The following is a 21035-nucleotide window of genomic DNA, read 5'->3' on the forward strand; positions in this document are numbered from 1 at the left end:
CCCAAATTTCCACGCCAATCTCGCCGTTACATCCTCAGGATCCGCAATTGGACCGGTGTAAAACTACCGATCTCTTGCATCCTTCGCTCACTATTTGGACAAGCCGTGCCCTCGATTCCTGCGAGAACAAGAGCACCCCACAGCACTCAATATACCTACCTTGTGTTGTATACATCCGTTCACATCCACACCTACATATATATATATACACCTCCATTGGAACATTCGCCCGACCCGAAGTTTCGTCTCGAATCAACCTCAGTCATATCAATTGATCCGAGGCACATCATATCCGTCTAATCACCTATTGCCTCAGACATTGGCCACTACACTCATAGTCTTCTTGGAAGGGCCTACTATACGACAAGCGGTCAACCACATCATCTTATAAATTAATATAATTACCAGGGCCTTGTGAAATCGGTTACAATGTCGCAAATGACCTTCAAGGGATTCACAGACGGGCCTGATTTCAGGCCGTTCGCCTGTGATTGGGAGGCATGCAAGAAGGTATGGCACAATCAGTTATCTGATCAAAGTTGTCACAGCCCAGACCATTGACACAGCCGCAGGACTTCAAACGAAGATCAGACCTCACAAGACACTACAAGATCCACACAAACGAGCGACCGCACCCGTGTACAGCCCCTGGCTGCGAAAAGAGATTCATTCAGCGCAGTGCTCTTGCTGTCCACACTCGGACACACACCGGCGAGAAGCCACACAAGTGTAAATTCCCCGGCTGCATTAAGCGATTCTCCGATGTAAGTCAACGACAAAGCATTCCGGCGTCTTTATCCGGCGGATTAGAACGCTCACAGAAGAATTAGTCGTCGAGTCTTGCCAGGCACCGTCACGTCCACACAGGGAGCCGTAGTCGCAGATGCGCACACATCGATTGCCCCAAGAGGTATGCATTCGAGTCTTTCTCCGAGTACCAAACAGTGTCGCTGACACACTTGGCAGCTTTTGCCGCAACAAGCTTGCCGTCAAGCAGAAGCACCATTCGCAACAGCGTGATATCTTTGGTGGCCAGATCGATTGTGTTTCTGATTCCGAATCTAGCCGGTCGTCATCCATGCCGGCCCAGCCAACTACGCCCCAGCCTCTGCTCAGCATGGGACTGCAGGGCAGCATGTTTCAACACACTTCATCTGCTTCCGATTTCGACGGCCAGGTGCAAATCTGCTACATCGACGAGCCGTTCCACTCTCCCCAAGCTGGTCCTGATGACTTGCACGACATGCCCTCGCTGCATCGGTTCAACAGCCTGCCTCTATATGCGATGGGACAGGGCAATGCCCATTTGGAGACAGTGGACCTTGATAGCCCGTATCCCGGCTCGATGGGACATTCCCCAATCGACCCGTCGTATCCAACACTGGGCCTCAGCGATAGCCCAGGCAGCAGTCCCAGCAGCCTGACGCCGACTTCCAGCCATGGCTCCATGTCACAAAAGAGCTACTACAAGTACATGGGCCTACAGAATGCCACATACTCTCTCAAGAACGCGTCGCCTATCGGACAGGCTACGCCGATGATGAGCTACTCTCAACAGCTGGCTCAAGCACGGCAGCAGATGCTGATCAACCCGGGACAAATCCCAAGCCAGACCGTGGCGCGCTACGACTCTCCTCCCGTCACGATGGGGAAGTCTGAGCCGTGGTATGGATATGAGTCCTACGGCGTGTACAACATTTAAGCAACGGCTCGTCTTTTATTATTACAAAACAAAAATTTATACTTCGGCGGCTGCTATGACAAATAAAAGCGGAATACAATAAACGGCGAATCAAAATAAAGGGGGATCCATGGAGGTTGGGCAACTTTTTCCTTTGTTAACAGCGGGGAGGTAGTCGAGACCGGCACTGCTTTACGAGTTCTGGAGAACGGCCCTAATTGCTTGTACAGACGATATATATCTATTCCCTGTGTATACCTGCGTTTCTTTTGTAAATGCGCCTTTTAACAGGCCTAATGAATCAAGAAATATTCAACATGAGCACGATTAAACACAAGGGTTTGGGTCAATTCGTCCGCACAATGACAATAAAGATACTACTAGGTAGTACTCGTGTACACTTGATACAGAGGTAAGAGCAAGCCCTGGCCAGCCACTCGGAATGTGGCTGCGGAACCCCAGACGCAGCTTGCGCCACGTCTCACTCACGTGACACGCCATCGGAATGCTGACTAACAGACGGCGTAGGCTCGGAAAAGCCTGGTAGACCGATCGTCGCCGATAGAACAGAGGGCCGCGATTGAGTGGCAAGTTCTCTTTCCGTCTCTTTCACTATACCTCGCGACTCCAACCGGCATCATGAGGGCGTCGAGGTAGAAGCTTTTTTCTCTTGCATCCGGACAACTACCCTCAGCCCGCGCTAATCCACTTGTTACTTGGCGATTCGGCAGGAGGAGGGATTCTCTTACTGTCGGCATCTGCTGGGCCTGGCCGGCTCCTTCGATAGCGCCAGGTCTTGCCAGGGCAGGCTGCTGCTCCACGTCATACGATCGAACGGCCATTGAGGCATCCCTGCCTCTTCGACTCTGGCTCCTTGACTTTTGTTGTCGCTAGATTCTGGTATCCAACATCTGATTTAAGCCTTGGTATAAGGCGACGTCAATCGTGGCGATGGCGTTCCACGGTGGTCTGCTGCCTGTAAGTAGCTATGCCGGGGTCGCTCGATGGTGGCCGAGCTGTCTTTGGACCCTGAAATCGGATATCGAGATACTGACAGGAAATGAATACGAATAGTCAATGGCAGCAGCCGCAGCGGACACCCTACCTTCCATCACCAACACCCTCATGCGACCCTGGCGACCCTCGGCTGTGCCCCGCCAGCAGACCGATGCGACTGTTGGAGCCGATACTGCGCGGTCCGCTTCTGCGGCTGAGGCCGCGGAGAAGGTGAGCAGCTCATCTCTCTGGATGATATTCAACGACCTACGACGTTAACCTTGATGATGATGTTGTTGTTGCAGACGGCGCGAGTCCAGTTGCCCGATTTCCTTCAGCAGGCCTCCACGTACGCACCAAAGGCCATAGCCTCCAACGCGATGGTGACAATCGATGTGCGCGCATCCATCTCTGGATTGGGCCGGGTCGGCCTGCTTGCAGCGAATCCGGTTCTACGAAGACCCTTCTTCCAGCCCGTCAACACCGTCTCGTCTCCCCTTGTCAAGCTCTTTATGCGATCTACCCCCGCCGTCTCGACCCCGCTACGCGCCATGTCCACGACACGTATTCTCTCCGGAACACTCGGTCTGCAGCGCAGAGGCTTTGGAACTTCGAATGGAATTTCTCGCAGCCAGCTGGCTTCCGTCGAGGAATCGGCAAACAGGAACCCCGGAAACGCCAACCTTCAAAACGCTTTTTACCAGCTTCTGCTTAGGGCCAATATGCCTGGCATCTTGGTGGAACGGTATCAAACCGGCCGCTTCGCAACGAACGCAGCCACCGAAGAGGCTTACAGAAAGGCACTGGCTGCTCTGAATAGTGGTACGAGCACCGTGGCCACGGCCACTGCTACTCCTGGATTTGCTCGTGGACAATGGGCCGGCAACGAACAGGCTATTGCCAATGCGGCTCTTAGCGGCTCGATGGGCGTCAAGGGCGAGCCAATCCACGTCGTGGTCCAAGAGTCAACGCGATCTCTCGTCTTCCGTTGGGTTAAGTTCTTTGCGACCTTCATCGTATTCACCTATCTGTGTTTCGCCGCCGTGACGATTTTGATCGAGACGCTCAGCACCTTTAGGCGTGGGCCAGGGGCCAAGACGGACTCGGAAGTCAAGGCTGAGAAGCAAACAACCCGATTCGACGATGTCCACGGATGCGACGAGGCCAAGGAAGAGCTTCAGGAAGTTGTCGAATTCTTGCGCAACCCCGACAGCTTCTCCGATCTCGGAGCGAAGCTACCCAAGGGTGTTCTTCTCGTTGGCCCCCCCGGTACTGGAAAGACGCTGCTCGCTCGCGCCGTGGCTGGAGAGGCGGGCGTTCCCTTCTTCTACATGTCTGGCAGTGAATTCGACGAGATCTTTGTTGGTGTCGGGGCCAAGCGCGTCCGCGAGCTTTTTGCGGCGGCAAAGGCCAAGTCCCCCGCCATCATCTTCATCGACGAACTGGATGCCATTGGTGGAAAGCGTAACCCTAGGGACCAAGCGCACTCAAAACAGACCCTGAACCAGCTTCTCACGGAACTCGATGGCTTCGACACGGATACCAAGATCATCATCATGGCTGCCACCAACTTGCCCAAGTTGCTGGACAAGGCCCTCACCCGACCCGGACGATTCGACCGACACATCAACGTGGACTTGCCGGACGTTCGCGGCCGCATTGCCATTCTGAGACATCATGCCAAGAAGATTAGACTCGCCCCTGATGTCGATCTTGAAGCCATTGCCGCTCGCTCGCCTGGACAATCTGGTGCCGACCTCGAGAACATGCTGAATGTCGCAGCACTACGCGCTAGCAGGGCAAAGGCTCGTGAGGTTTCCAAGCAGGATATCGACTGGGCATTCGATCGCATCACCATGGGCGCCGAGAGAAAGTCGATGGTCGTGACGGAAAAGGAAAAGGAAATGACGGCATACCACGAAGCTGGCCACGCTCTCGTCCAACTGTTCGAAAAGGAGAGCTCCAACCGGCTGTACAAGGTTACGATTCTTCCCAAGGGCCCCTCGCTGGGCCACACTGCTCACCTTCCCGCCATGGACAAGTACTCATACACTGCGGCCGAGTACATGTCCAACATTCGTGTGCTTCTGGGAGGCAAGATGGCTGAAGAGATGCGATATGGTGACGACAAAGTGACGTCTGGTGTTTCCAATGTAGGTTCCTTTGGGTGTTGGAATGTGTGTGAATATGTGCTAACGGCTGGATATAGGATCTGGAGAGAGCTACGGATCTGGGCTTCATGATGGTCACCCACTTTGGCATGTCCAGCGCGCTGGGTCCGGTTGAGTACGGCCGAAGGTACGAGAACCTCAGTTCTGAGACCAAGGCTCTGATTGAGGGCGAGGTCCAAAAGACGCTGAGGAAATCGTACGAAGACGTGAGAAAGGTGTTGACGGAGAAGCGGAAAGAGCTGGACCTGTTGGCACAGGCACTGGTGCAGTACGAGACGCTGGACAAGGATGAGGTCGAAAGGGTTATCCGGGGAGAAAAGCTGCCAGGTCGGACAATAGTGCCCAAGGGGCCGCTGACGCTACCGATCCCAGATGATATCCCCCCGCCGCCGGGGCTGGGAGTGCCACAGCCTCATCCCCCGCCATCACCAGCCCCTCCGGCCTCAGCTAGGTCATCTGCTACATGAGGATTTTCGGGGGAGGATGATGACGGCGATACGCAGTATTGATATGCTATGGAAGTGAAAAATATCGATATCGAGAGGGCGGCAAATATATCCCTTCGTTTATATGCACGGAGCTTCCCAATTGGCCGTGGCCGGAGGGGTTGGCTAGCGAGCAAGTCGAAGCGATGTTTGTTTGATAGTATTCGGAAAATTTCACGAACGAGGAAGGCCAAAGGGAAGCGGCATCAATGGCCTGAAGGGCATGGAGTTGCTCTTGTGGAGGAGGCTTTGCAATAGTGGCAAAGCGCATTGGGACGGTCTCCTTTGTGAACAGCGTGGTGTGGCTTGGGATGGATGCATTTGGGACAGAAATTGGGTCTTGAAGAAATGCTACTGTACTGTATTACAACTCTCTATCTTGTACATTGAACGTCGCTGGATTTCATATGCCATGGAATACCACCGTTTCCTGTTTGCTTACCTGGTTTCCCATCTTCTTGTTGTCAAGTTCTTTTGAGCTGGGGGGGATGACTTGGGACGACGATGTGGTCGACGCTCACAGCACCTGGTTTTGTCTGCTGCCATGGATGCCCGCACATTGGTGGATATTCAACCTCCCCTTGTCGCTCTCCAACTAGTAGGTAGTTGGTCTAGTTGATGCCATCCCCCCCCCCCATCTACGCCCTTTCAACTAACAATGCGTTTAGGCTACTAGTTCCCAGCTGTTGTCGCCTTAACCCCGAAACAACAGGTCGGACATAGTCTCTCTCGCGGGGATTTTGGTGCCGTTTTATCTCCTCCCTCCCCTTGTTAACCCCATCTACACACACACACACACACACATCCACACTGTTACTGCATTCTCCGATGGAGCCCAAGATTTGAGGGGGGGCTTTGCTTTTCATCACCACTTTTGGAGACCCGCTCTGCGGTGGTGGTGGTGGCCGATGGCGGGGAAGCAAAGTGATGGAGGCAAGGCGGGGGGAGGGAGAGAAAAGAAAGATTGAAGACGTGATTTGACGTCAGGATGGGGGTGGGTTTGCTTTTTTGTGTAGGAAGGAGCTGTTGTTTCTTGAATCTCGGCTATTTGATCCAGCTGTTTCTCCTCTATCTTCTTTCTTTCTTTCTCTCCAAGATTCTTTCTCTACCTTTTTTTTTCTCCCATTTGAACGAGTGGTATCTAAAGAACTTATTGTGGCTGTACGTTTGTTGTCGACACAGCTCGCTTTAGACGGATATCATCCCGTTTTATACGTTCCAAGGAGAATCAATTCAGGATGACCAAGGTTCTTCTCACAGGTGAGTTGCTCCTCCTTCTTCTGTATAAAGAATGATGAGTGCTAATGATTTGAAAAGGTGGTTCGGGCTTCATTGCCGGTACGTCTCATACGTGACGCTGCTCTTCACCGTCCAGGACAACGAGATAACATGAGACGATGACAACCCCCCTTCCCACCACTCACCCGTCAACACACAAGGCAAGATTACACACACAACTCTAACCACAACTCCTCCAGGCCACATCCTCGAACAACTCCTCTCCAAAAACCACACCGTAATCACCACCGTCCGCACCGAGGAAAAAGCCCAAAAGCTGCGCTCCGCCCACTCCTCCTCCTCCTCCTCAACCAACCTCACCGTCGCCATCGTCCCGGACATTGCCCTCCCGCACGCCTTCGACGCCGTCGTCGCAGAGCACGCCCAAGATTTGGAAGTCGTCCTGCACACCGCCAGCCCGTTCCACTACCGCTGGACGGACGCCCAGCGGGAGCTCATCGAGCCGGCGCTCAACGGCACGCGCGGCATCCTCGAGGCCATCCACCGCGACGCGCCGTCCGTGAAGAGGGTCGTCATCACGTCTTCGTTTGCGGCGATCCTGTCGGAGGAGAGGCTTCATGATCCACAGACGACCTTTACGGAAGACTCGTGGAACCCGGATGGCGTCGATGCCGTTGGGCGCTCGCCGCCTACGGCGTACCGCGTGAGCAAGACTGCCGCGGAGCGCCTCGCGTGGGACTTTGTCGCCCAGAAGAAGCCCTCGTTTGACCTCGTCACCGTGAATCCACCCGTGGTCTTTGGCCCCGTGGCGCATAGCCTCGCCTCGCTCGAGTCAATCAACACCTCCAACGAGCGCATCGTCGCCCTGCTCAAGGGCGAGTGGAAGACTCGCATCGCGGATACGGGGCCCGTCGGTCTGTGGATCGACGTCCGTGACGCCGCGGCCGCGCACATCAGGGCCTTTGAGATCCCCGAAGCCGGAGGACAGCGCCTGTTTACCGTGGCGGGGAGGACGTCGAATCGCGACGTGGCGAGGATCGTGAGGGAGAATTTCCCAGAGTATGCGGATCGGTTGCCCGGGCCTGAGGTTCCTGGCGGGGAGCCGGCGGATGAGAAGAGCACTTTCAAGTATGACAATCAGAAGACGTACAAGTTGCTGGGGATTGAGTGGATTCCGATTGAGAAGAGCATCGTGGATACCGTCAAGTCGCTGAAGGCTTATGGGATCTGAACCAGTTTGAGGGGGGTGGTATAATCTGTAGCTTATTGAAGCGAATAGATTTCATTAGGTGACAAAAGAGAAATAGACGCTTAGATCTATGTGAATCTTGGAGCCGCTCGTTATATATGATGCCAACCAGGTTCCTCTTCCCCCTCTCCTAGTCTTATCTAACACGCGCATGACGTTGAACTACCAGCCGTCTCAATCCCCCCTTTCACCAACCTCACTCCGTCTTCGTGGCGCTATTCAAGCAAACCTCGTTTAGCAACGGACTCCTCGCATGCTTCGCCCTCCTCGTAGACTGCAAGCCCGACTCCCTAGCCGTCCTTCCATTACCACCACTCTCCTCCCTCGATTTTCGGGGACATCTGTTTCCTTCGGTCGCTCCCAAAGACGGCTGTGGCGCAGGCGCAGCCCCTGAGCTAGGCGATGCTCGCCGCGTCGGGCTTTTGGGCGATGCCAGCGGCGACCTCAGAGGGCTCCTTCGGCCATCCGCGGGGAGACTTGGAAGCGCCCTGTTCGGAGGCGGTCCGGGGCTGGCCAGGCCTCGAATCACCGGCGGCGTCTCGTACACGCGGGCCGGCTGCCGGGGAAGCTCCATGGCAGTGACGACGCTGCTGGGCCCGAATTGCGCCGAGTCCGAAGATGCATTTGACGCCACCGCCCTCAGGGTGCTGGCCCTGCTGAATACGCTCGAGAGGCTGCCAGCCGGCGGGATGTCGTTTCGAGGTGGCCGTGGCGGAGCCGTAGTCGTCATCGAAATGGTTGTGGTTGCCGTGATGCCGCTCGGCTCGTCCTGCTCCAGAGGCCGCTTGGCAGGTCTGGAGGCGGACGGCGGAGTAAGCGGCGGCATGGGGGCCAGCGGCACTGCGGACCATTCTTCGGGCTCCTCCTCGTCATCACGCCGACGGCGGTAGTTGCTGCGGCGGAGGCTCAGGGCCCTGGTCAGCAAGAATCGGCGCTCCTGCAGCCGTGCGGGTGGCGTCAGGGGGCCGTTTGTTGGCGGTCCGGCGTATGAACTTGATGGCGAGATGAGCGGCGTGGGAGGGAGGCTGCTGGGCTTGACGGGACGGCTGATGCGCTTCTTGTTTCGGAGCCGTATCCTTATCCTCATGTGCCATGCGATCAGGGCGACGACGGCCAGGATCCCGACCATGACGGACACGCCAATGGTGACTTTTGTGCCAGACGGCACTTTGCTTGTGTCTTGGGCTCTTTCGCGAAGAGGTGTCGATGTCTTCGTCGTGACGGCGTGAAGCACATGAGAATCTGAGGCAGTCAAGCAAGGAAGTATCTCGTTCGCAGGAGGCGGGCTCGTCTTAGTTGTGATGGTGTGGAAACCCTCCACGAGGAAACCTGATGGAGTGGCTGTTGTGGAAGCCCCGGCGGGTGCAGTATTCTCCCGACGGGCATCTTCTCTTCCACGTTTGCTTTTTGACAGAACATGTGCCTGATCCGGATCTGCTGGGTTGGTTGAGGCGTCGTAGCCCTCACTGCCAATAGCCATATTAACAAGTGTTTCTCCAGCATGCGTAGATTGAGAGTTGTACAATACCTTTGACAGGAACTGAGGACCCGGCTGATGCCCACTAGAAAAATACTTAGCCATATACACGCTCAATCTCGCAAAGGCTGACGCACAGTTAATATCAGCGTCCGCCATGACACCCATCTCACACAGCTGTGAGTCACAACAGTAAAGCATAGGGAGGCCGTGTCCCTCATTCTGAGCGAGTTTCGAGAATGCCCGACATAGTTCATCGTAATCCTCCCCATTGGACGCCAGTGATGTCCAGAACCGTGCCCGGCAGTCAGAAGCACAAGCTTGAACTTGTAGAGAATTACTTCTAGAGTAGTAGATGGAGTCGCCAATGCAGTGCTCTTCTTCCATGGCGATCCGTCTCAAGGCTTTGCAGTGTCTATGTGTAAGTCTAAGTCTTCAGATGAAGGAACAGTAAAGCAAGTCGTGACCTCGTCAAGGAAAATGCTAGGATGGTTGAACGATCTCCAGTAGAAGAGACAATCTGCAGTCATGTGAAAAGTGAGCGTATATGCTACATGAGCAACAACGAACGAGGACGCCAACTCAAACTGTCGCAAGAGCCAAAGATACGGGAAAGCATGGACGGTAAAGGTATCAACAAGGTTCACACGTCGGAGGGCTTGAGCCGATACTATATACCTCGTGGATGGCCACTCTTTGGTGCGGAGAGGAGACACAGGTGTGAGTATGGTCCATTCCCTTTTGGCAGGGAGCAGAGAGCATCTCGACCTCGAAAGAGAACGAACAACGGACGGTGCCATGGCCATATGCAGGTGGGTCTCACAACGGTTCTGCAGCATACCGCTCCCGACGAGGACAGCCTCGTATGGCCCTCTGATTGTAGTCAGGTCCCTGAAGAGCTTTCGAAAAACTTCACTTCGCGTCCTATCAAACACCCAATAGCCTCCATCAACGTTGGGGGCGCGTTCGGATACGGAGAGGACGCTAATGGAATGGAAGCCATGCGAGAGCCCCTACTGATGCGCCATGTCCGGGGCACAACAACCTGGTCGAGCTGTAGACTATTCAGCAGCAACTCGCTTCCATCCCAATTGCGTGCATCGTGGAACCCTCCCAAGTGCCGTAGCGGATGATTGCTTCCCGGTGGCTTCCCTAGGCTTTCCCCCTTGTCGGATCATGGCCTCCTCGTGGGAAGACCAAATTAGCATGGCACGAGTCGTAGATCTCCTGGGACAAACGCCGCCCGTGACCGTCGGACCCCTGTTCTCCTGATTGCTGGTTCAACGTCGATTCGGGGTGGCAATCTCCAACGGCAAACACATTGGCCATTCGACTCCACGTGAAAGCGGGCGTCTCCGATTCCTTCGAAGCTGGCTGCTCTAGCGTGCTTCGAGGGCTGAAGGTGGCATATAGTATTCTGCCCAATAGCCTGGTAGCAAGCTCGTACGACACGCCCTCAGTTGGATCGGAGTGTATTCTGCAGCTGGAGTTGGTGTTGCTTGACCACCGGTAACGCCAAGCGGAGGGGGATTGCTCAAAGTAGCCAATGGACCCAAGCTGATTCGTAAAGAGAGCAAGTTAACGGCGCAGAGTCAATAACGTGGTTCGTGAGATACTTGTGGGCCAAGCTCTTCCCCTCTGGAACAGTTGGTGTGGTTCGCATAGGATGATGAGAAGCAATGCGAGTCATCCGGGGGATATTGACCTCGGAAGTACTATCGAGTGACAATAGAACAGCGGACGCTGGTGCTGTTGCCCACATATACTTGAGAAGATGGAAGCGAGAGAGAAGGCCGCAGTTGGCCGTCCAGGGGTCACACAATGCCAGCAGCCCTTCTGTCCTATCCCAAGTCCATGTGGCATCATTGTTTGCGATAAGCCGGCACTAGTCCAACAATCTCGGTGATAGACGAGGCCTGACAAACAAGCGCAAACCACCCTCGCGCGGCGTTTCCCTTTCTCGCTGCTCCCGAGAAGCCTGCAGAGAGCGATGACCCTTGATGAGACTGCAATTCGCAGCGCATCGCAAAGGGTGCCCTCCAATCCCTTCGAAGAGAGTGAGGGAAGGGGAATGCGGCCAAGCAGTCGTACCATGGGTGATGGCAGAGAAAGGGAAATCAAGTATTACCCATCCACCGCCAGAGCAGAAAGAGGCTCGATACGCTCACCAGCGAGGCACCGTGGAACCCCAAGCTCGGGCAGCAGGAGCCACGGAAAAGTCCCTTCTTGTGCCTTGCAGTAGAAGTGACACACTCTGCGCTGCTCGGCGCCATCGAGATCGAATCAGGGGGAAAAGAGACGCTGACCAAATGTTGCCGTGCAGGGGTGCTACAGCCCGAGCGGCTGAATCGCGTCGTGGAGAGCCCGAAGCTTGCATGATGCCGCAAACAGGTGGCCGGAGAGGCGCCAGTCAGAGCAAAGGGCGGCTTCATTTTCGTATCCATGCCGCTCGCGAGTTGAGGTCTGGGGAGTCGGGCGTTTGGAGACCGCAGCTGATCAACGCTCTCGGCGTTCTGCGAGGTAACCATAGCGGAAGACAAGAGGAGCCGGGAGGAAGCAATGACGTCTGTTGCTCGGAAGACGAGCCAGCCTGGACCTTTTCCTCTGTGCCTCTGCCACTCTGTGCACTCATGTCTTTCTCTTCCTCTGTGCTTGTGTCTCTGTCGCCCTCACAGTGTGTCTCGCGGCGTCAGTCCTTCCCTCCGCAACTCTCTCTGTTTCTGGCATCCGCAGCCTTTCCTACTGGATGCCCAAGCCAGGGCAGATTCCAACCCTGTAAAAGACGTAAAACCCTCTGGTCATCTTCCCTGCTCTTTCCTGCAGCGCCTCAATCCAAACAATGCGAGGCGCCCGTATACCAAAGCTTGGCTTATGCGACCGACCTGCAAGCCCACTCTAATGCACGAAGCCGCCTCCCAGGGCGCACAATCACCGTCCCCTCCAGCGGTGTGACCGTTTTCGTGTGAAAGCAAAAGGTGCAGAGAGGCATCAGAGCAAGGGCTGATAAAGAGGCGCTGAATGCTTTTGACCAGGGAAATGTCGCTTGCTTCGATTCAACTTGTGTGTGAGTAGGTAGTAGTTTCGCAATAGAGATTGCAGGTTACGCCAGGCACAGAGTTGCGGGACTGGGCGACTCGTATGTCAGCATATTCTAGTAGGTAATTTGAGATCGGAGTGATCAGCTGAATCGCAGGAGCGGTGGATGGATGCAAATGAATTGGCGAGATATACGATGGTGCACGAAGGTGAGGCAGAGCCAATGATGGTGATGATGAGGAGGGCAAAGTTGCAAGCTGGTTTGTGTAGGATCATGCGCTGCCGGTTATCGGGCTTTCGTTATCGTCGTCCTCGGTGGGAAGGCTCGTACATACCTACTAGTAGTAGTAGTTTAGTACCTTCCAGGCAGGTTGGGTGATACTACAGATCAGCGATAGCAACAAAGTCCAATCACTGCATGTGCAATAGATTAAAAAATCAATAGGCTGGCTATACAGCACTGAGAAGCTGAAAGAAAGGCCAAAATAGTCGATCCCAAGGCATCCGGATGGTGTTGAGGAGAAGATACAGTGCGGGCATGGTCCTGCAGCCAGTCGCAACGCAAGAGATGCAATGGACATTGCACAGCAGCAATACAATTGTCATTCTGCATGTCTCATAATGGTATTTGTCACCGATTCCGATCATGTGAGTCTTGAAAGGCGCAAAGCTTTGAGTTGACAGACTCGGATGATACCAATGGCGGAATCCGTATGCTATGAATTATTATAGTCATGCTTATACGAGAATAAATGATACGTACAGCGTGCAGGTTTTCAGTAGACATTCTCACCCAAATGCAACTGCTGAGTTGGTCAATAGCCGACAACTCCCTAGAACCTACGACCACCTTGATATCCATCAAATCCATATTCGTAAGCAATCTCAAGAAACGTCTATTGTCCCCGGGAAACCCTATGTACCAGCTTTTGCGGGGGAAATCCATCTCCCCATCTTCATCTCCATCTTCATCCCCATCTTCACCCCAGGCCAAAACAAGCCTAGCTCCCTCGGCGCGCCGTGAGCCTCGGCACCTTGGTAGGCGGAGTTGCCATGAATCTTCCCCGGATATGAATGCTGGGGTATAAACGACTCCATTCCATTTTGAAGTAAGCATCGTTGGCCATGTAGATTTGAGTTTCAGTTTGCATGATTCTACCTCATCTGATGTGCCATTTCATTGAACACTCCATCTTGCGTCCACTACCCTACATCCATCATCAAAGGTCACCACACAACCACATCTCAGTATAGCATCATCGCCTTACACGCCCCTCAACTCACAAGCACTCGCCCGCCATGTCCGACAAAGCCCAGAACCGCATCCAAGCAGTCTCCTCTCATCTCCTCCCTCCCATATCCAAAGTCGCCCCCGGCTCAAGCAAACCCCGAGTCCAAGACAAGGTCGTCATCATCACAGGTATGTAATAACCCGCCCCCTTCTCCCACCTCTCCTCACCCTCCCACCTCCATCCCCGATTCCCATTGCTCAGCATCCCTTCTCATCTCTCATGCTCAACTCACTCACTCACCTCACACACATACACACAAAAACAGGCGCCAACTCCGCCCTCGGAATAGGCAGAGCAACCGCCCACCAATACGCCGAGAGCGGCGCAAAGGCCATTTACATCTGCGACTTCGACGCCTCCAACCTCGAGGCTCACAAGCAGGAAATCACACAGCTGTACCCCGGCGTCGACGTCCACACGCGCCAGTTCGATGCCTCGGATGAAGCAAAGGTCAAGGCCGTCGTCGACGACGCAATGCAGCGCTACGGCCGCCTCGACGTCTTCTTCGCCAACGCGGGCATCACCGGCCCCAACGTCATCTTCACCGACATTAGCGCCGAGGATTTCATGAATGTCTACAAGGTCAACACCCTGAGGTTCGTTCACTCCATATCGTATATATCTATACAACCATCACCCGTAGTATGCAGAGAAAAACTAACCAGAGCTGCAGCGTCTTCCTCGCCGCCAAACACGCCGCCCCAGCCATGGCAAAAACATCCCCCCAAAAGCCCACTCCCGGCGGCAGCATCATCGGCACCGCCTCCGTCGCCGGCCTCCGCTCCAACGCCGGCAGCACCGCCTACTCCGCCGCCAAGGCCGGCGTCGTCTCCCTCGCCCAGACAATCTCCTACCAGCTTGCCGGCTCCGGCGTCCGCGTCAACGCCATCTGCCCGGGCATCATTGAGACGGGCATGACGGCGCCCGTGTACGAGGCTGCGCGCGCGCGAGGCAGCGAGAAGAAGATTGGACAGCTGAATCCGACGAAGCGCGGCGGACGTGCGGACGAGGTTGCGCGTGTCGTCTTGTTCCTGGGGAGTGACGAGGCGAGCTATGTGAATGGACAGGCCTGGGCTGTCGATGGAGGGTTGAGCGCCGGACATCCCTTTGTCCCGGGCAAGCTGGCCTAAGGGACTTGAGCCGAGGTGTCGTACGTTGAGCGGTGTACATCATATCCATATGAGAGAAGCACATGTATATAACCATCCTAGCGGCCGTCAGATTTGCATTGCTGCTCATTGGGTATCATTGCCTGTACTGCTCTCCAAAGACGCAGACAGCACTGCAATCCGCGCCAAGGTGGCCTCTTTCCACGCCCTGTACTCTGTTCTACGCCTCTCGCTCAAGTAATCGTACTTGTCCTGGAACATGGTGTCCGCTCTCTGTTGCTGGCCGTGTGCCGCATCTTCCTCGTCGTAGCCATACTCTATATCACCATCCTGCGGCAAATCTCTATCGATGACATCCGCAATGCCGTGATACCAGTCGGCCTCTAGCCAGCCACTTTCGCGGACCTTCACCACCGCAGCATCAAAACTCTCGTCGTTCAAGTCGGTCCAGCCTTCCCAGAGGACATCTGGCTCTACCCCTTTGACTTGGACTTCTTGCCGAGCTCGACCAAGCTGACCGAGGACCTCTGCGCGAGCCGGTTCATATACCTGAGGCTGCATCGCTTGCTCAACATCCGCATCGCTCACACGCATCGCGACAAAGAAGATGATGGCCGCACATAGCGCTGTCGTGTTCTCCCATGCCCAGACATCCTTCGTCTTCCGTCCACCAGAGAGTAGAATCGATTCCATGCCTGCCAGCATTGAGGGCGCCAGTTTCTTGTGTCCAGACCCAGCGCAGAGGTGCCGTATGACGGGCTGAACCCAGGGATATATTGCTGACTCTGGGATACTAATGTGGCTATGCCTGCGCGACTTGGTCGGCGTACTGGGATTTGAGCCCGCCTGTTTTCTGAACTGCGCAAGACTGGCCTCTTTGGTGGGCTGAGGCCGTGAAGGGACGGGGCGTGTTTGTGATGCCGGCGAGTCTCCCACGTCTCGCTGCCTGCGTGTTCTGCGCCCGCTTGCTGACGTATTGGGAAGGATATTGTCAAGATGTGTATAGAGACGCTTGTAGACCTTGGGGGGTATAGGCGGCCGAGGTTCTATCGTCGGGAGGTCGAGGGGAATCTTGAGTCTGGGCAAAATGTAACTGATGAGTGGCCGAACGCTTTCAAGCTGAAGTGATGGAATCAATTACCTGTTACAGGCAATATGCGCACAAGCATAGAGGCGGGCAATCTCCTCTTCGGCCTTGAGGGTGCTGGCTAGGTGTCGCGACTGGGCGAGGAGGGAGCTGGCGGATTCGACGAGGGAGGGCGGCAGGTCGGAGCCGTAGGTCGGCATCAGCGAGACGAGCGCGAGCTCAACTGCAGATTTGCTCATTGCGAGGGAACGGTGGTGATGCCTTTACGCTGAATGGAGGGAAAGAGACGTTGGAGAGGTGCTGGAATGTTTCTGCTGCTGGCTTGCGAAGTGAGCCGTGAAGGGAGACGCGAGGCGGGGCGGAGGGAAACGCGAGATCACGGGGTCCGACTTAGAGCTGGGGAGCAGTTGATTACATGTAGGTACCTGTACAGTTGAGAGAGGCGCCTCTCACCTGGACATGATGTCTCTAAACTTGATTCATGTTTCAATTGCAGTGCTTCCACCTGCAACAAGTAGGTGGAGATGACACAAGAGAGTCCCGGTGACCTGCCTCTATGCGTCGATGCCCATGTGATGCCATAAAGATTAAGACGTTGCATCGGATAGAGTCAATATAGGTACCTACTCGTACCTACAGAGTGGTCACGGTAGCTTCAGCGCTGTTCCGATGTCGTTCTAGGCGCCTCCCCCGCCCTCCCCTCGCCCCTGGGCGTCACCTCCAGCGCCTCCAGCGCCTCCAGCACGGGCTCCATCTGCATCCATGTGCTCTTCCCTGTGCGCCGCCGCTCAAAAGTACAGCCAGCGAAGCGCCACATCTCAACTCGGCGTCTATTATCATCATCGTGTACTTTCACAATTGTCACAGCCCATCGCATCGCATCCTGTCGCATCACATCCCGTCTGTTCCTGCTGTGACCACTTGACTCATTATAGCCGATACTTCTGCTGCGCGACAAGATGCGCTCGCTGCTCCTCTGCTCCGCCATCGCGGGCCTGGCCATTGCCCACGGCTCGCACTCCCAGAAGCCCATTGTCGACCCAAACGCCAACTGGATGACAAAACACATGGCCGGTGAGTTCCCCCCTCCCCCAAGCCCCAGATTCTCTTCAATTGAATCCTCGTACTGAGAAGTGTCTTTATCTTCAGAGGAGCACCACGTCGACGGCTGGGACGCCGCCTCCTTCTTCACCCTCCACGACTACGACAGCGACGGCTACTGGAAAGGCGACGAGCTCCTCCGCACCTACGGCCTCATGGACGAGTCCAACAAGCACGTCTCCTGGGAGCGCCGCGACGAGATCCTGCGCGGCCTGCTCGACCTGCTCGACTTCAACCGCGACGGCCTCGTCAGCCGCGACGAGTGGACCGCCTTCACGGCGCAGGGCAAGACGCTGCCCGACATGAACACGGGGCCCGGCCACCACGGCGACGACGAGTACGAGTACGAGATTCACCATTGGGAAAAGTACCATGACGAGAACTCCAAGCTCGAGGACTTGAATCATCCCGAGGACATTGAGCACTTTAAGAAGCATGAGGAGATGGAGGATGAGCAGGAACGGCTGGAGAAGATGGACCAGATGGCCATTATAGAGGAGAATATCCCTAAAAAGTTCTTTAGGGCTAGCTGAACGTGGTTTTTTTTTTTTCCCAGGGTGGTTTGGTCGAAGAGTATGTTTGGGAGCTAATGATATGAATTGGTGGGAAAGCGACGGCGCAAGGGGGGGAGGGTTGGCATGAGGATGATGAGATCTGCCATGATGTTGACATGTTGAATGTTTTCCAATGTGATGCATATATTTAGCCTTCATGTACTATTGTTAGATATACTACTACTACTACTAATACTCATACTGCTTGTAATACACACATCAAAGACGCAATGCCAGACCCCTGGCGCAAACGTCTTTACCTGCTCAACATGCTCAACCCTCGGCACCCTCCTCCTCCTCCCTGAAGATCCATCCTCAGCAGCCCACGCCTCAAACATGCCCTGAATCGACATCCTCCGAGATGTAATATCCTCCACCCCAACATTCTCATGCAAATGCAACCAAGCAGCCTCCTCCGTCAACCCCGTCATCTCCCACGCACTCCTCCACACCGGCTCGCTAGTGGGCAGAAACCCGCCATTGACGTGCTCGATATCGCGAACAAGTCCCCTTGCCTGCGCCTCCTGGATGCGTTCCCCAGCCCTCTCGTTGCTCTCCAGAAAGATGACAATCTGCTCTCCCGAAGCCAACAGCGCCTCCATCGACAACTTCAGATCCTCCCCCTGGACGACTCTGACAGTCCACTTGTTCGCCAGCGCACCCCGTCGAAGGCCCTCCACGCTCCAGGGATTAATCTCCCAGCACAGAACCCTCATTCCCAGCTTCGCATACGAAAACACAAAGTATCCAATCCCGGCATACATGTCCACAGCCCATCTGTCCCCCCCTCTCCCTCTCCCTCCTCCTCCTCCTCCTCCTCCTCCTCCTCCTCGCTTCACAGAATAAGGCCGCTTGAACCCCAAGACGCGGGCCTTTTCCTTGACGTTCCCCCGCGAGAACATGGTCCATCGGGGCGCCCACGTCTGCACAATCCCATTCTGCTTCGTCCCAACCCAAAACGCCTCCTCAAAGTCCCTCTCCGTAGGCTCCTTCTCCTCATCACCCTCCTCGCCAACAACTCCCGCGGGCCCGAAATCTCCAAACAGCAGCTTCAGTCCGCTGGGGCTCCTGCGCACGTTCTCGGCCTCTTCGCCGTCCTTGTGCAGCGGGATGCCCTCGTTCACAGCGAGATGCGTGACTTTGCCCTGTCCGGCTTTGGAAATCTGCTCCAAGATTGAGCTCCATAGTGAGTTGCGGGCTGCCTCGTCGCAGGTCTGGAGGACAGAGGCCCATGGCTCGCTGGCGAAACTGCCCGTCGGGAGTAAGGCGAGGGGTTCGTAGATGGTGAAGCGCTTCGGCGCCGAGCTCAACAGCTGCTCAAATCGAGAGTCCTGGTCATTATTGTCTGAGTTTGTAGGGGAAAGTGTTGTTGCGATCCAGGTTAAGGCTGCGGCTGTGATGGGATTGACTTGACGCTGCTTGGATTTTCTGTGGCAATTTTGGTTGCCTGATTGATGAGGTTCCATTGAGCTGGCGCCTTTGAGGGGTTCGAAGTGGCGACAGATCAGTACAAATTCCAGGCGTGACTGTGTTGTAATAGGTTCCCGAACGTATATGTGCTGGTCGTTATGCTGGTGGTTCAGAGGATGACGAGATGTAAATGTGAGGTTGAGTTTTCTCCAGCCCACTGACTCGAGGTTGGGTAATATTCGTCAAGCCGACTATCAGCACCACCAACTCACCTGCATCCCCAATGAGGAGCAAGAAAGATATAAAAAGAGACAACGTGTATCAAATACCCGTCTAATGATAATAATCACCGCTATTCGTGTCCGCTAGCCAGATCCCCGTCCATCCTACCCATAATCCTAATGCGTTGTCGATTCTTCAAAGTCATGGATATCTCAACCCGTATGCTAGTAGTTTACATGCAAAATCCCAACCCAACACGTCCCAATCTAATTGATACCTGTCTCTCAACCCCTCTCCCCCACTCCTCTCTGTCTCCTCCGTCACTCGCCGTAATCTCTTCACAAGAAGTAGTCGCCCGGCGATCTACGACTTGCGGGTACATGCCTCATGTCATCGGGAACCGCGGAGAATATGCTAAACTTGGGAGCGAGGTCGTTGTCAACCGTCATTATTGACGCGACATTGCCACATCGGTAACAGTAGTTGGGAGCCGACCAGACCGTCACGACTGAATTTTCGTCAAAATGATACTGGAATCGGGGTTAGCCACGTCGGCACACAACAGCTGGGCTTCTGCAGGTTTCGACAGACGAGGATGGCAACTTACTTTATATCCTTCGTTCACAAGCTGATGCGCTCGCGCAATCAACTTCAGGCCGTTGACGTGATTAAACTCCGTGGCCACCTTGTCACCAAACAGCCAGCCCGCGCCTCTCGGGCTCACGGCCCACGTGTCTATGTCGTCGGGATCTGACCATACCAGATCACAAAACGCTCCTTCGTGAGGAATCTCCTGCGCGCGGGCAACGACCCGGATCTGATCAATAGTCCGGATCTCGGGACTCAAGCCGCCGTGGACGCAGAGCAGCTCGCCATCGACGATGGCGGCGAGGACAAGGAAATCAAAGACGTGGCAGCATGCCTTCCATACGGAGGCGTTGCCGTATTTCTGCTGACATTCTTCGTAGAAGCCGTACACCTGTGTGATTTGGCGGGACTCGTGGTTCCCTCTGACAAGAACAATGCGATCTGGGTATCTATAATGGTGTCAGTATGCTGTGTTGAATCAAAGAAGAACATACGGGACGAGAGCAGGATTTCTTTGTTTTCGTTCAAGGCGCAGAATCCCATCTTCAGCAGTGCCGAGGCAAGGGAGTATTCCAAGGGAACAACAGCAAGGACATACTTTGCCTTCAAGCACATGAGCAATGTAAACGCCTCCAAGCTAAAGTATCCTCTATCGACGTAGTCCCCGAGAAAGACAAAGCGAGTCGGCGCGCTCTGCGACGACGTCACCGTGCTCGTCGCGGGCACGTTGCCGGCTGCCTGCTGCTGCTGCTGCTCTTCCTCGCCGTCCTCGTCGCCGTCCGCATCTCCCGCGCTATCGGCGCCGCCCCCGGGCGACTTTAGCTTCTTGCGCAGCTTCGGGTTTGTGATCTCGGTGGGCGGCTCGATGTCCTCGGAGGTGATGACGGAGGTCGCCGACTTGGGCGCCTGGACGTTTGTCTCGCCCGGCATGCCGCCGGCGACGCGGAAGAGCTCGAGCAGGTCGTAGAACTGGCCGTGGATGTCGCCGCAGACGGTGACGGGCGTGCAGACGGGCTGGATGTTGGACTCTGCGACAAGGCTCGTGGCGTTAGCTGACTGCGTGTGCAGGCTCCTTCTCATCAGCTTGTTCGTTCCATACCCTCCATCAATATCTCCTTGACCTTTTCGCACAGCTCCTTCATGGCCCTCTCGGGCAGGTAGTGGCACTGCTTGGCCTCCTCCAGCCACTCGTCCAGCCCGGCATTGGGGCCCAGGTTGGCAGGCCCTGGTCGAGGAACGTTTGTCGTCATCGTGGCGACTGCGAGAGGCGACGGCGCAAGCTGCTGGGTTGAGGGCAGCCCGACAGGATGCCGATATGCGGGCGATATGGAGGTGGAT

At 55.2% G+C, this 21035-nt stretch overlaps 9 protein-coding genes across 9 annotated transcripts; 5 read left to right on the plus strand and 4 right to left on the minus strand.

Moving 5' to 3' along the window:
- Positions 1–438: 438 nt before the first annotated feature.
- TRIREDRAFT_62805 (uncharacterized protein) lies at positions 439–914 on the plus strand (the record flags this gene model as incomplete). Its single annotated transcript, XM_006965940.1, has 3 exons — positions 439–510; positions 573–764; positions 831–914. Coding segments are annotated over 3 exons (348 nt in total), but the record flags the coding sequence as incomplete, so codon positions are not given.
- Positions 915–2967: 2053 nt separating this feature from the next.
- Positions 2968–5315, plus strand: TRIREDRAFT_62986 (uncharacterized protein; the record flags this gene model as incomplete). Its single annotated transcript, XM_006965941.1, has 2 exons — positions 2968–4830; positions 4887–5315. 2 exons carry the CDS (start codon positions 2968–2970, stop codon positions 5313–5315), a joined length of 2292 nt encoding a protein of 763 aa, XP_006966003.1.
- A 1256-nt stretch (positions 5316–6571) lies between these two features.
- On the plus strand, positions 6572–7803 carry TRIREDRAFT_22510 (uncharacterized protein; the record flags this gene model as incomplete). Its single annotated transcript, XM_006965857.1, has 3 exons — positions 6572–6593; positions 6651–6671; positions 6812–7803. The coding sequence occupies 3 exons, from the start codon at positions 6572–6574 to the stop codon at positions 7801–7803; spliced, it is 1035 nt and encodes a 344-aa protein (XP_006965919.1).
- Positions 7804–8017: 214 nt separating this feature from the next.
- On the minus strand, positions 8018–9301 carry TRIREDRAFT_108199 (uncharacterized protein; the record flags this gene model as incomplete). Its single annotated transcript, XM_006966069.1, has 1 exon — positions 8018–9301. One exon carries the CDS (start codon positions 9299–9301, stop codon positions 8018–8020), a length of 1284 nt encoding a protein of 427 aa, XP_006966131.1.
- Positions 9302–13633: 4332 nt separating this feature from the next.
- On the plus strand, positions 13634–14756 carry TRIREDRAFT_108201 (uncharacterized protein; the record flags this gene model as incomplete). The annotated part of the gene is made up of 3 exons (XM_006965942.1): positions 13634–13754; positions 13892–14222; positions 14300–14756. 3 exons carry the CDS (start codon positions 13634–13636, stop codon positions 14754–14756), a joined length of 909 nt encoding a protein of 302 aa, XP_006966004.1.
- Positions 14757–14861: 105 nt separating this feature from the next.
- On the minus strand, positions 14862–16119 carry TRIREDRAFT_78706 (uncharacterized protein; the record flags this gene model as incomplete). The annotated part of the gene is made up of 2 exons (XM_006966070.1): positions 15877–16119; positions 14862–15813 (listed from the first exon to the last, which is right to left on the minus strand). The coding sequence occupies exons 1-2, from the start codon at positions 16059–16061 to the stop codon at positions 14862–14864; spliced, it is 1137 nt and encodes a 378-aa protein (XP_006966132.1). The 5' UTR covers positions 16062–16119.
- A 662-nt stretch (positions 16120–16781) lies between these two features.
- Positions 16782–17456, plus strand: TRIREDRAFT_108202 (uncharacterized protein; the record flags this gene model as incomplete). Its single annotated transcript, XM_006965943.1, has 2 exons — positions 16782–16896; positions 16972–17456. The coding sequence occupies 2 exons, from the start codon at positions 16782–16784 to the stop codon at positions 17454–17456; spliced, it is 600 nt and encodes a 199-aa protein (XP_006966005.1).
- A 176-nt stretch (positions 17457–17632) lies between these two features.
- TRIREDRAFT_62780 (uncharacterized protein) lies at positions 17633–18943 on the minus strand (the record flags this gene model as incomplete). The annotated part of the gene is made up of 2 exons (XM_006966071.1): positions 17633–18266; positions 18336–18943. The coding sequence occupies 2 exons, from the start codon at positions 18941–18943 to the stop codon at positions 17633–17635; spliced, it is 1242 nt and encodes a 413-aa protein (XP_006966133.1).
- Positions 18944–19274: 331 nt separating this feature from the next.
- On the minus strand, positions 19275–21035 carry TRIREDRAFT_48910 (uncharacterized protein). The gene is made up of 4 exons (XM_006966072.1): positions 20797–21035; positions 20296–20725; positions 19717–20146; positions 19275–19639 (listed from the first exon to the last, which is right to left on the minus strand). Exons 1-4 carry the CDS (start codon positions 20945–20947, stop codon positions 19448–19450), a joined length of 1203 nt encoding a protein of 400 aa, XP_006966134.1. The 5' UTR covers positions 20948–21035; the 3' UTR covers positions 19275–19447.

This window comes from Trichoderma reesei (genome assembly GCF_000167675.1).
Source record: "Trichoderma reesei QM6a unplaced genomic scaffold TRIREscaffold_11, whole genome shotgun sequence".
NCBI lineage: Eukaryota > Fungi > Ascomycota > Sordariomycetes > Hypocreales > Hypocreaceae > Trichoderma > Trichoderma reesei.